Source organism: Triplophysa dalaica, chromosome 14 (genome assembly GCF_015846415.1).
Source record: "Triplophysa dalaica isolate WHDGS20190420 chromosome 14, ASM1584641v1, whole genome shotgun sequence".
Classification (NCBI taxonomy): domain Eukaryota; kingdom Metazoa; phylum Chordata; class Actinopteri; order Cypriniformes; family Nemacheilidae; genus Triplophysa; species Triplophysa dalaica.
Genome location: NC_079555.1, coordinates 1419909 through 1430969, shown reverse-complemented (window position 1 = coordinate 1430969; position 11061 = coordinate 1419909). Strand labels below are relative to the sequence as shown.

Sequence of the window (11061 nt, the reverse complement as noted above, 5' to 3'; positions counted from 1 at the left end):
GTATTTTAATAAAGACACCTAATTGGGAAAGTACATTTTATTTTACCTTTCATGTCTACACACCAAACTAAACATCTGTACCTTCATTTATATAAACATACAGTTAAAGAACACACACATTCAGCTCCAATGGTAGAAGGAAATCCAATAAAGGTGCAAAATACAAAATAACATTAACAATTATACTGAACTGGTCCGAAATCTATAACAAATGAGAACAATGGTGCACTTCTATTAAACAAACAGAACAATTCATAACAGTCAACTGTATTCTGAGTTTATTGCCTTGTTCATGAAGTCAGCAGCAATTTTGTTTATAAGTCTCATATTGGAATGTTTCAGAAGATAGTGTTCCTCCAGTTTTGGAGTAAGGCACAGGAGACCACATTGCTGTAGTGAAAGACCTTGAGAAACATGAAGATTAAACAAGTAATGGGGAATGGTGATCTTTAGCCAGAAGAGAATAACAGCACAAAGTAACGTCGTTGACCCTTCACATGCCCATCCTGATACTCTGAATGATCTGGAATATTGCTGTTATGAGAAAAGAGATGAAAACATTAGGACATTCTCAAGTTCTTGACAATCTTTCTTAGCTTATCGTCATGCATTAAACACTCAACACCATATCAGAAGCAAAATATCCAGTACAGACCGACATTAAATTGAATGGTGATTATAAGAGGTCGGGGAACAACTGTAATGGTACCAAGAAAAGTATTGCCATGCTCAATCGAACCAGATGTTGACCTGAAACTTGTTTTTATACGTAAAATTAAGTAAAATGAAGACACAGTATATCTAAAAGCTCAACAGCAGAATACTGTGCACCAGTGTAAGTGAATGTAAACAGGTTCTCATGCAAATTAAAAGAATTCAAGTTGAACGTTTTCAAGTAAATGTGTCCAGAATAGATTTCACTTATTGTTACTCCCAACATTTAAACGCTAACCGAAACATTTTTTAACTGCACAGTATTTGAAGAATTTAACTTTTGCCAAATGAAAAGTTCAAAGTCTGTGCTTCAGATTTGATATTTGACCATGGCATACATGCACTTTGTCTCTTTAAAAACTCTGGGTTATGTAATAACGCTCTTGTTTGACTTAGCTCACTGCTTCCAGTGTGTGTTTGGTTAAAAACACTACTTTAATATTATAACCAAAAGACACATCACAAGTTAACAACAATTACCTTTTTTAAAATGAAAGCAGAATTATTTGATTGTAAACTTACCAGATCCACATACTACGAAGACGAACAAAGCAAGAAGCCATGGGCCAACCACTGCCTTCTCCTCCTGAGCAAATCTCTGTTATAACATATTGACAAACATTTTTAAAACATTTGATACGCTTTCAATAAAACTCAATTGCAGTAACAGTTTTAACTATGAAACACAATATATTTACTCAATACACACCTGTCCACTAGACATAACTTTAAAAGTAAATGCAAAAACTCCTCTTTTATATGACACGTGTCACAAAATCTTGACTTTAATAGATGTAAAGCAGTCAAAGTTGAGATATACCGTGGATTTGGCCACATTGCCTCGCAGTGTGATGTTCTTGCTGTGTTTCTCATTCGCCATGCGGATCCTCTGTTTGGCCACCATCTCTCACTCTTAAGATAAATGTTAATTATAAAAGAAAAAGCGGTGAATAATGTTAGAAGTCCAAGAGGTCTGGCGTGATCTGTTGACGTGTGATATATCGCTGATGTACAAATTTAAGTCTACGTGGGCATACGAGAGAACTTACTCCACCCACGATACGTGGACAACTCGGAAGAATGGAAAGACGTCACGCACAAAAATTCCGGAAAATGTGGCCCGGAAGTTGACGCTTAGCAGTCAGGAAGAGTGTATTTATTTTCTTATTTTTATAAACCTTATTTTTCGATCTATTCACTTGTTGAAATTGTCGGTGTTTTTATTTTATTGTTACTATTCAAAAAAGCAGGTAGTGTAATCAGCCGATGACGTTACCAGGTGATACATGTTACTTTTCTCAACGCAGGTTGTTGTGGCCCAATCACAATGCTAAAGTGGTTTCCGATTGCATTATTGTTTACGTTTATTAAATGGAGCTTGCGGCATTGATTTTCATTTAATTTTCTTGGTGAAACTTATGTTTTTTAAAAATGTGGATTTAAATGCACATATATGTCTTGAGAAATGACATTCGATTAATCTTTTTGAGTTCTGAGCCGCTATGCGCCCTCTAGAGGATATTTTCATGGTTTTCCTCTCCCACACAGTCTTCTTCAAAATGCTTATCCAGGAAAAACGCATTGTTTTACTCATTAGTGCTTGAGCCAATCAAATAAAACGAAACTGGTGTATAATAAAAAGAACTTACAGTCGTAATCATAATCAGCCGTTTAAAATAAAGCCTTTATTTCATAAAGCGAGCAAACAAATCGTAATAAACGTACAAGTATAATTAAGAGATGTTTGGTTTGCTTTAAATAATGCTAACGATCCATATCACAGTAATTTACCAAACCTTGTTAATAAATATGATGAAATTATTTGCCGTTGAGACAAATGTGAAAATATGTATTTCTTAAAAAGTAAAATATACTAAAACATACGTATTTTATTTTGACATTTTTTACGTCAAGACTCGGGCGACAAATGTGGATGTAGGCGTGGGGTTCTGTGACGTCACGCACTCGCGTATTTCCTTTTCAAAATGGCACCCCCCATTCCTCATTTGGCAGGTGAGTTCTGCTCTAAAAAGTGTTTTATGTTCTGTTCCAGAAGCATAAAAACAAACCTTTCATGTATGACACCAGCATGCTGCGAAATAACAAACCGGTGAATTGTTCTCACGTTTTCAGTGTTGCCAGCACCTACGTGCGATGGCTGCCATTCATAAGTTTGCGCCACATGATCACAGTTACAGTTCAGATAATTGAGAAAATGTAACGTGTGAAAATGTGCACACGTGCGCAAATATAAAATGAAAAGTCGCGATATTATTTTTTGATGTTATGCTTCGCTGATAAATGGCTTCTATGGGATCACCAAGAGGTCTAGACAATTTTTTCCTCTGCCTATTAGGGTCATTTATAGACGAATTTTTAGCTAATGTGTCTTTTAATCTCTCTTTCTTTATGACAACCCACCCATCAACAATTGTATGAGTGTACCTCTCATAAATCAATGCCCAAGTATTATTCAGAGTACAGATTTCTAACTCCAAATCTACCTCACATTTAAACCTCATGTCATTTGTTAACTTTCAAACAAGGATGTTCTTTCTGTACTTGTATTTAACTCACATTTTCATTGCAAACAGTCAGAGGATCAGATGGCACTTCACTGTTATGTGGACCACCAAGTTGTCAGGAAAGCTCTGAATTTAAAAGGCGAGTTATGGGCATTATTTTATAGTGAAAGATTTTAACTTTAAGCTTTGTTGTCTGTATTAACACTGACTGTTTCATTCATCACAGAGATGAACTGCAAGGGAAACACATGGTGTTCAGCAGCGACGGCTCTCTGTTTGGGTGGTGCAATGGCACACAGTACGTATGATGTGTGCAATGTGTACTTCTCTGTGTTCAGAATGGACCCTGGAGTAAATACATGTTCGCTGTGTTTATCTGACAGGGTCAGAGTGGTCAAAGTTCCGTCTGGTGAATTGGTGAAGTCTTTCGATCTACCCAAAGTAACCGCGCTGCAATTCTCACCTCTGAATAACATTTTGGCCACCTGGCAGCAATATACCAGTAAGAACTTAATATTAAAGAAACCTGTTATATTTGAATCATTGCATTGAGTTTTACATGGTAAAGCAAGTCAAGAGATTTGTTGCAACCTCCTGCGTCATGATTCTTAACTGATTTGCATTTATGGTTGACTTTCCAAGACTGCGGTCACTATTCTGTTCTTTTGTTTATCAGAAACGCAGGATAATCCTCAGGAAGATGCAAACCTGCAGCTCTGGAACCTGCAGACAGGATCCCTTGTCAAAGCTTTCTATCAGAAGAAGATTACGGGATGGTGAGTAACTCTCAACTTTGTTACTGTTATATTGATTCTCTTATATTAACTTACATTTTTTTTGTGCGTGTTTGTATTATATTTTTTAAAAGGTGTCCAAGCTGGGCAGATGATGAAAACATTGCTGTTAGAAATGTCAATAATGAACTTCACTTCTTTGAAAACAACAAATTTGGTAACACCCTTTTACACAGTTTGCATAGCTATACACGTTTGTTTAAGACGTTTGTCAAAATGTAACCGTGTTTTCTGTTTGGTTGTGTAGAAACGATTGCTAACAAACTTCACCTTCAAAAAGTGTCAGAGTTTGCGTTGTCCTCTGGGCCACAGCCAAACAAGGTATCCGAATTCTTGAAATCAAGTTTAACATTACTGCAGAGTGTGATGTTAAAGAAATGATTAATATCAATGATGATGAATAATATTTTTTTTGCTGCAGATTGCCGCCTATGTTCCTGGAAACAAAGGTTGTCCCTCTTTTGTGCGACTCTATCAGTATCCTAATTTCGGTGGTCCGAATGCTGCACTGGCCAACAAAAGCTTTTTCAAAGCTGATAAAGTGACCATGCTGTGGAACACAAAAGGTACATTATCACTTTCCTTACAAACATTATTTCCCTTTATTTATTACAACTTCATGTTGTCCGTAAATTTCAAATGTGCACTTTTGTCTTCCTCTCGTAAAGCCACTGCGGTTCTGGTGACCGCCAGCACAGATGTCGATAAAACAGGAGCGTCTTATTATGGACAACAGACGTTACATTATGTTGCTACCAATGGAGAGAGTGCAATAGTACAACTGCGTGAGTGCGGACAGTTCATCTATTATTCATAACTATAGAGTTAAAAGAGTCTTTAAAAGAAAATTCACTGAAATTATTTGATTTCATTCAGGTTTATATTATGGCATAGCATTTGTATACAGGAACGAAAAATCAAGCACTGTGTACAGTTTAAAATGTTATGACCTTAACAAATAGTTTTTGTGACCCATATGGTGACTTTGTTTTTTTCTACTTGCACAGCAAAGAACGGACCCATATATGATGTGTGCTGGAGCCCCAACTCTACCGAGTTTTGTGTTGTTTATGGTTTTATGCCTGCCAAGGCCACAATCTTTAACCACAAGTGTGAGTCTGTGTTTGACTTCGGCACGGGTCCCCGTAACTTAGCTTTCTACAGCCCTCATGGACACATCCTGGTTCTCGCAGGCTTTGGAACCTTAAGGGGCCAGATGGAAGTTTGGGATGTGAAGAAATACAAGCAGGTGTCCAAACCCCAGGCTGAAGATACAACACATTTCGCCTGGTGCCCCGACGGCGAGCATGTAATGACAGCGACCTGCTCTCCCAGACTCAGGGTCAGCAACGGTTACAAGATCTGGCACTACACCGGCACTGTGTTGTACAAGCACGAGACGCCGTCCAATAAAGAGCTATGGGAAGTGTTATGGCAACCCTTCCCTACCGGAACATTCCCAGAGAAGCCAGTGAAATATCAAGCGATGCCGAGTGAGCTGGGCAGTACCGAAGCCAAACCTGCCCAGGCGTATCGGCCACCTGCTCTCCGTAACAAACCCCTGACCGCCAGCACCAAACTGGTGAGCTTGTGTTGTGTTGATTTCTGTGATTATGAACGTCCCGAGAACAGAGATCATGACAGTCATTTGTCTCTTTAAGCATGAAGTAGAGCCAGCGCAGAACATGAAGCCTGGTGCTGCCGGAGAGAAGCAAGTGTCCAAAGAGGCTTTGAAAAAACAGAAAAGACGTGAAGCAAAGAAAGCTGCCAAACAGGCACGTGATTACTTTGAGTTTCCACGTTTCTCATTCATTATCATATCTGTTTATTTTTCTAAGTTTTTTTAGAACTGAATGACTTCTAGAACAGGGTCTCTGCAGTCTGCATTGTGAAAACTGTTACTAAATACATACCAAAAATATATAGTTCTATAAAGCTGCTTGAGTAATGTAATAAATAAATAAGTGTAATTATTGGTACTTCAAAATAACAGGATTCAAATGTTATGAATTAATTGATCTGGTTTGCTCCTACAAACACCTCTTTTAACATATTTGTATTCCTTAATTACAGGATGGCAAGTCTGATGAAGCTCCCCCTCCACTTACAGACCCCGCCCCTTCTGTTCCTGCTACTGAGATAACTGGAGACCCTGAAATCGACAAAAAGATCAGGAACTTGAAAAAGGTGCGATTTCAAATATGCTGTATTTTATATAGAATATTCAACCAGACATTTATTATCTAAATTGACAATCTTCCAGAAACTCAAAGCCATTGATGAACTAAAGGAACAGCAAGTGGCCGGAAAAGTGATGCAGAAAAATCAGGTACTGTAATTGAGCTTTATTTCATCGACATCTCACTTTTTAAAATGATGAATTTTCAATGCTTATACAAATATCATACGCAGTGATTAATGCCATTCAGGCACGTTGTTTGGTGTTGGTCTTAACTTAAACCGTTGTAATGCTTTTAATTGTATTTTACAGCTTGAAAAGATTCAAAAGGAGGCCCAGTTGCTGAAGGAGCTGGATGACCTTGAATTAGGAGTGTAAACACACCTTACCAGCTTTTCAAATATGTCAACAATTTTCAAGTCATGTTAGATGTGAGAGACAATATGAGATGTTTTTCATGAACCCCTCATGACCACCAAATAAAAGTCTGCCTTGCATTTTTGTATATGCCTGAAATAATGACGACATTCTTTAAAGCAATATTGCTATGCAATGTAATGTACAGCACGAGAGAACACCGATGACACAAAAATAAAGATGTTGAAAATCGAGCCGCGTGACTTCTATTTTGTCGGCCGGTAACCCGGAAGCAGTTGTCCATTCCCCAGTGAAAGTAATGCAGTCGCTTATTTCAAGCACAAACGCCGCTGATCTCTCAGCTAAAATTATTAACTAGTAAACCGGCCGGGACGAGTTTCGTCCTGCAGATATATCAGGTTCGATAAAGGCACGTTTTATTACATGAAATCTTAAATCTGTTAAGGGTTTTTAATGATGTTTACATGTAATATTTAGATGAGCCGGTCTATGGTCTCACAACACATTCATGTGTCTGTGTGTTTTATATTCAGTTCGGCTGATCGAGTTTAACTGATGGTTTTGTTTTTGTTATGTTTGTGTATTTTACGCATTTAATGAGTTTCAGTCTTTGGTGATTCAGCCATTTTAGCACGCACAAAGACGATGCAGTTGTTTCTATATTTCGCTCTTTTATCGTTTATACGATTTTTTGCGCATGTGTGAAATAACATGTTAAGTTAAATAACCAAGGACTGATTTTCCTGTCTGACTCTTATTGCGTTATAATAACCATATGTCTATTTTTTTGTTTGTTTCTGTGTGCTTCGTCTCCGTTTTTTTTTTTCTAAACATGCCTTGAGCCTTAGCTGTTCCTCTGTGTAAAGCTTAGTCATTTATAGCATAGATCCTCAGCTCTTACACACAGGACAGTGACACAACATGAAAAATATGAAGCTATCATCTTCAGTTCATCTTAGATTTTGACTTTTTTTTCTCAAAGTAATCATCAAAATCAAACTTGAAACAGAGGCACACGTCTTAGGCAAAATGTTTATAAACCTTTGACAGAGTTAAACCTACAAACTGTCAATTACCAATAACACCAGCTGAATTTCTCCTCTTCCATTGTTCCACATATACCATGTTGTTCAAAGGTTTGGGACTGTTCTGTTTTTTCATCTTGTGAACACTCATAAACATTGATTTCTTTTTCAAGTTGTGGACAGGGAGCATAAGGAAGTCTGAGACCAACCTTTGACTTGTGAGTAGATGATAGGTTCACGGCTGATTCTTGGCATCCAAAAATTACAGTTACGGGCTTCTTGCATAGTTTTTTATATGTGATATTTGTTTTCATTTACAGTGTCTGGTTAACTTGAATGGACAAATTTTCCAAAGGTACACAGGTATAGCTTGTTTCTGCTCTTTAGTGGATCTGAAATTGTGCTTTGGATGGTAAGGAAAGATGCGTTTTGCTTTGGTTCATTTTGGTTGTTTTTGATTTGTTCAGGAAGACCAAATCAACCCGGCCGAGGTTCCATCATGCCTGTAAAAAAGAAAAGAAAGTCATCTGGTTCTGAAGACCCTAATATCAGAAAGTGTAAAATCACCAGGTAATAATTTTTTATCCTTTTTACTTTTAAATTCTGCTTTAAAAGTGGCTGTGTGTTTCTTCAAATCTGTGTGTTTGAGTGAAAATTTAATTTCTATCCACAGTCACTTATCAATATCGTATACAGAGAAATATCAAAGTAATATTACTGTACGGTTATGTTTTAAGAAAATTAAGAGGTTCAAGAAATATGTCATGGTCCAGAGGGAACAAGTGAACACCCAAAAATGTTTACTCTATAAACTGACAAAAGCATATAGTATAAGCAGGGCCGGACTGGGAAACAAAATCAGGCCGGGATATCCCACACTCATCCAGGCCACAAACCACCAATCTATTTTTTTATGTAGAATGCTTTGTAATCGTCATAGAATGCGGCATCAATGCTTAATTAAACTGACAGTTCATTGTTTATGAGCAAAATAAATACAGTTGGGCTTAAAAAGGTCCAAGAAAACAAATTTTATCATGTGGCCAAACCACGAAAGCAAGTTAAAATGATTTATACCGCAAGTATATCTTAAACGGAAGATTCATTCAATCTTCTAAATCTGAATCTAAATTCTGAATCTAAGTTTTATAATAAAACAACAAAAACACATTATATGCTTAAATTGTATGTGTAGAGAAGCAGTTGAATCGTGCTGTTAATAATCTCTCCTGCACTGCTTTATGACTGTTTTCCTGTTTACTGCTATTGACGTTAGAAATGTGAATGTCACTTTGTTGACGGTCCCTAAATTCACCAATATTGAATGTCCAATGTCAAGCCAACTATATGTCAGTCTTTTACTGACAAATGTCAAGAGCACGTTATTTTACACGAAAGTACGTCAATATTGATGTGTGAGCACGAACCTCTCCGCACGCAAGCGGATTTCTCTTGCACAAAAGTGGACGCGTGCCCTTTGATTCTCTGGGCATAAGCAGCACTCGTCCAGTTTTGAGCGAGAGCAAAATAAATCTGTGTGCGAGCAATGTACGTTTGCAGTACAATAGCATGCTATCGACATTTGTCTATAAAAACTGCCACAGCTGGCTGGCAGCAGGCCAAATCAGTCGACAGGCCACCGGGAATCGGTTCTCCCGATGGACAGTCCGGGCCTGAGTGTAAGTAGATTTTGAGAAGGATGTCTTGATGTTGAGTGTGCTCATAAAACATCTCTCTAAAGGAGAACACACATTTATCTCTTTAATGTTCAGTTACTGCAGGACACAAACTCCAGGACGACTGTTGAACCCAGAGGATCATTTCTCTAGCAAAAAATGTCTCGCTTGGTTTTATGAATATGCAGGTATGTCAATATCAAACCTCTCTTGTAGTAAATACATCTCATTCTAAATAGAAGTGCAATAATGTTTTATTAATGAGTTTCTGTTTTTTCTCATGGTTTTAAATGTGTCCAGGGTCAGATGATATTGTTGGTCCAGAGAGCATGGAGAAGTTTTGTGAGGACATCGGTGTAGAGCCAGAAAATGTAAGCATCATTCCTTGTTCATATTATCATATTAATATATTCTCTGTATTAATCACTGAAATAACTCCCACTGTGTGTCTGTGACCCTTCAGATTGTTATGTTAGTTTTAGCCTGGAAGCTTGAAGCGACAAATATGGGTTTTTTCACGAAAGAAGAATGGGTGAAAGGAATGACATCACTACAGTAAGTATTCCCTTCTCACGCATCCTCCACATCACGACACATTGTGGATTGCACAGGTGATTTAAACCTTTGTGTTTGTTTACAGATGTGACTGTACAGAGAGATTACAAGGTAAACTGGACTACATGCGTTCTCAACTGAACGACCCAGTTCTATTTAAGAACATTTACAGATACGCATTTGACTTCGCCAGGGTAAGAGACATCTTGTCTAGAGTCTTATATGAAGAATAAAGTCATTTTTATTATTTTATAAGAGTGAAATTTTAAGTGTAATGTTTGGATCTTTTTCTATTAGTCTGGAATGGATCTTAATTTCAGGATGTAATTTTCAACGTCTGTTTTAACATCTTATTTGGAAGGATAAAGATCAGCGTAGTCTTGATATGGACACAGCAAAATCCATGTTGGCGCTGCTGCTCGGGAGGACGTGGCCCTTGTTCCCTGTGTTCAATCAGTTTCTGGAGGTTTATCTTTTTCTCTCTCTAGACATCACAGATACGGGGATAACTTGGTCTTTTACTAACCCTCAGTGCCGTTTCAGATGTTGTAAAGTTGTGTTTGTAATGTGCTATGACTTACAGAAACAAATTTTCTCTTTTTTTAGCAATCAAAGTATAAAGTCATGAACAAGGACCAGTGGTACAACGTCTTAGAGTTTAGCCGTACGGTTAACGCAGACCTCAGCAACTACGACGAAGACGGAGCTTGTACGTTTTATGGTTTTCTTGTCATGTGTCCATGTCGTGTTTATTTGTGTCTCACTCTATTGAATGACTCTGCCGTCTCTACCTCCCGCAGGGCCGGTGATGCTGGATGAATTTGTGGAATGGCATAAAGCCAGAATTGCATTATAGCAAGAACTGTAGATACACGGATGAGTTTGAAGCACATCGGAGTTTTTGTTTTTCGGTGTGCCGCAGAAGGCAACCCTCTCAAGGACTGGGGATCCTCAACATGTCCAACGCTGAAAACGCAGACACAGAGACTTTTGCAGTGTTAAAATGGGAAAAGGCATAGAGAAGTCACAAAGCAAATAAAAGGGGAAATATTTTTCATATTCTTGCAACTGTTATATTGCCAGTGTTGTTTTCTTCCTCCGAAGAGATGGTCGGTCTGTTTTGTTTTTGTTTATAGTGTTTTGAAAAGCAAATAAATAAAGCAGTTGTATGTAGTTGAATTGCATTGAATGTCTTAGCGCGTCCCACTGCTGAGA

At 37.8% G+C, this 11061-nt stretch overlaps 3 protein-coding genes across 5 annotated transcripts; 2 read left to right on the top strand and 1 right to left on the bottom strand.

Moving 5' to 3' along the window:
- Positions 1 to 22: 22 nt before the first annotated feature.
- serp1 (stress-associated endoplasmic reticulum protein 1) lies at positions 23 to 1786 on the bottom strand. The gene is made up of 3 exons (XM_056765763.1): positions 1535 to 1786; positions 1237 to 1312; positions 23 to 534 (listed from the first exon to the last, which is right to left on the bottom strand). Exons 1-3 carry the CDS (start codon positions 1616 to 1618, stop codon positions 494 to 496), a joined length of 201 nt encoding a protein of 66 aa, XP_056621741.1. The 5' UTR covers positions 1619 to 1786; the 3' UTR covers positions 23 to 493.
- An 855-nt stretch (positions 1787 to 2641) lies between these two features.
- eif2a (eukaryotic translation initiation factor 2A) lies at positions 2642 to 6821 on the top strand. The gene is made up of 14 exons (XM_056766505.1): positions 2642 to 2727; positions 3309 to 3378; positions 3466 to 3537; positions 3623 to 3741; positions 3916 to 4015; positions 4108 to 4190; positions 4281 to 4354; positions 4455 to 4599; positions 4702 to 4818; positions 5041 to 5615; positions 5695 to 5808; positions 6107 to 6220; positions 6297 to 6362; positions 6525 to 6821. The coding sequence occupies exons 1-14, from the start codon at positions 2700 to 2702 to the stop codon at positions 6588 to 6590; spliced, it is 1743 nt and encodes a 580-aa protein (XP_056622483.1). The 5' UTR covers positions 2642 to 2699; the 3' UTR covers positions 6591 to 6821.
- A 29-nt stretch (positions 6822 to 6850) lies between these two features.
- On the top strand, positions 6851 to 11019 carry dcun1d5 (DCN1, defective in cullin neddylation 1, domain containing 5 (S. cerevisiae)). Of its 3 annotated transcripts, none has more exons than XM_056766508.1 (11): positions 6851 to 6988; positions 7789 to 7833; positions 7936 to 7970; positions 8083 to 8185; positions 9388 to 9479; positions 9592 to 9662; positions 9755 to 9846; positions 9932 to 10040; positions 10208 to 10312; positions 10453 to 10555; positions 10647 to 11019. In XM_056766508.1, exons 3-11 carry the CDS (start codon positions 7952 to 7954, stop codon positions 10700 to 10702), a joined length of 750 nt encoding a protein of 249 aa, XP_056622486.1. In that variant the 5' UTR covers positions 6851 to 6988; positions 7789 to 7833; positions 7936 to 7951; the 3' UTR covers positions 10703 to 11019. The 3 variants fall into 3 exon arrangements, with proteins under 3 accessions (XP_056622486.1, XP_056622488.1, XP_056622487.1); XM_056766510.1 differs by having other exon boundaries at positions 7936 to 7978; XM_056766509.1 differs by having other exon boundaries at positions 6884 to 6999.
- The last annotated feature ends 42 nt before the right edge of the window (positions 11020 to 11061 follow it).

Bases quoted from the DNA above. Each gene is read 5' to 3' on its own strand.
- dcun1d5 (XM_056766508.1), top strand. The intron at 9,663-9,754 runs GTAAGCATCATT...GTGACCCTTCAG, and splicing joins TCGGTGTAGAGCCAGAAAAT to ATTGTTATGTTAGTTTTAGC. The intron at 10,041-10,207 runs GTAAGAGACATC...CTTATTTGGAAG, and splicing joins ACGCATTTGACTTCGCCAGG to GATAAAGATCAGCGTAGTCT.
- serp1 (XM_056765763.1), bottom strand. From the start codon at position 1,618: ATGGTGGCCAAACAGAGGATCCGCATGGCGAATGAGAAACACAGCAAG. The intron at 1,313-1,534 runs GTATATCTCAAC...ATGTTATAACAG, and splicing joins GCAATGTGGCCAAATCCACG to AGATTTGCTCAGGAGGAGAA. The intron at 535-1,236 runs GTAAGTTTACAA...TTCTCATAACAG, and splicing joins CTTCGTAGTATGTGGATCTG to CAATATTCCAGATCATTCAG.
- eif2a (XM_056766505.1), top strand. From the start codon at position 2,700: ATGGCACCCCCCATTCCTCATTTGGCAG. The intron at 6,221-6,296 runs GTGCGATTTCAA...ACAATCTTCCAG, and splicing joins AGATCAGGAACTTGAAAAAG to AAACTCAAAGCCATTGATGA. The intron at 6,363-6,524 runs GTACTGTAATTG...TGTATTTTACAG, and splicing joins AAGTGATGCAGAAAAATCAG to CTTGAAAAGATTCAAAAGGA.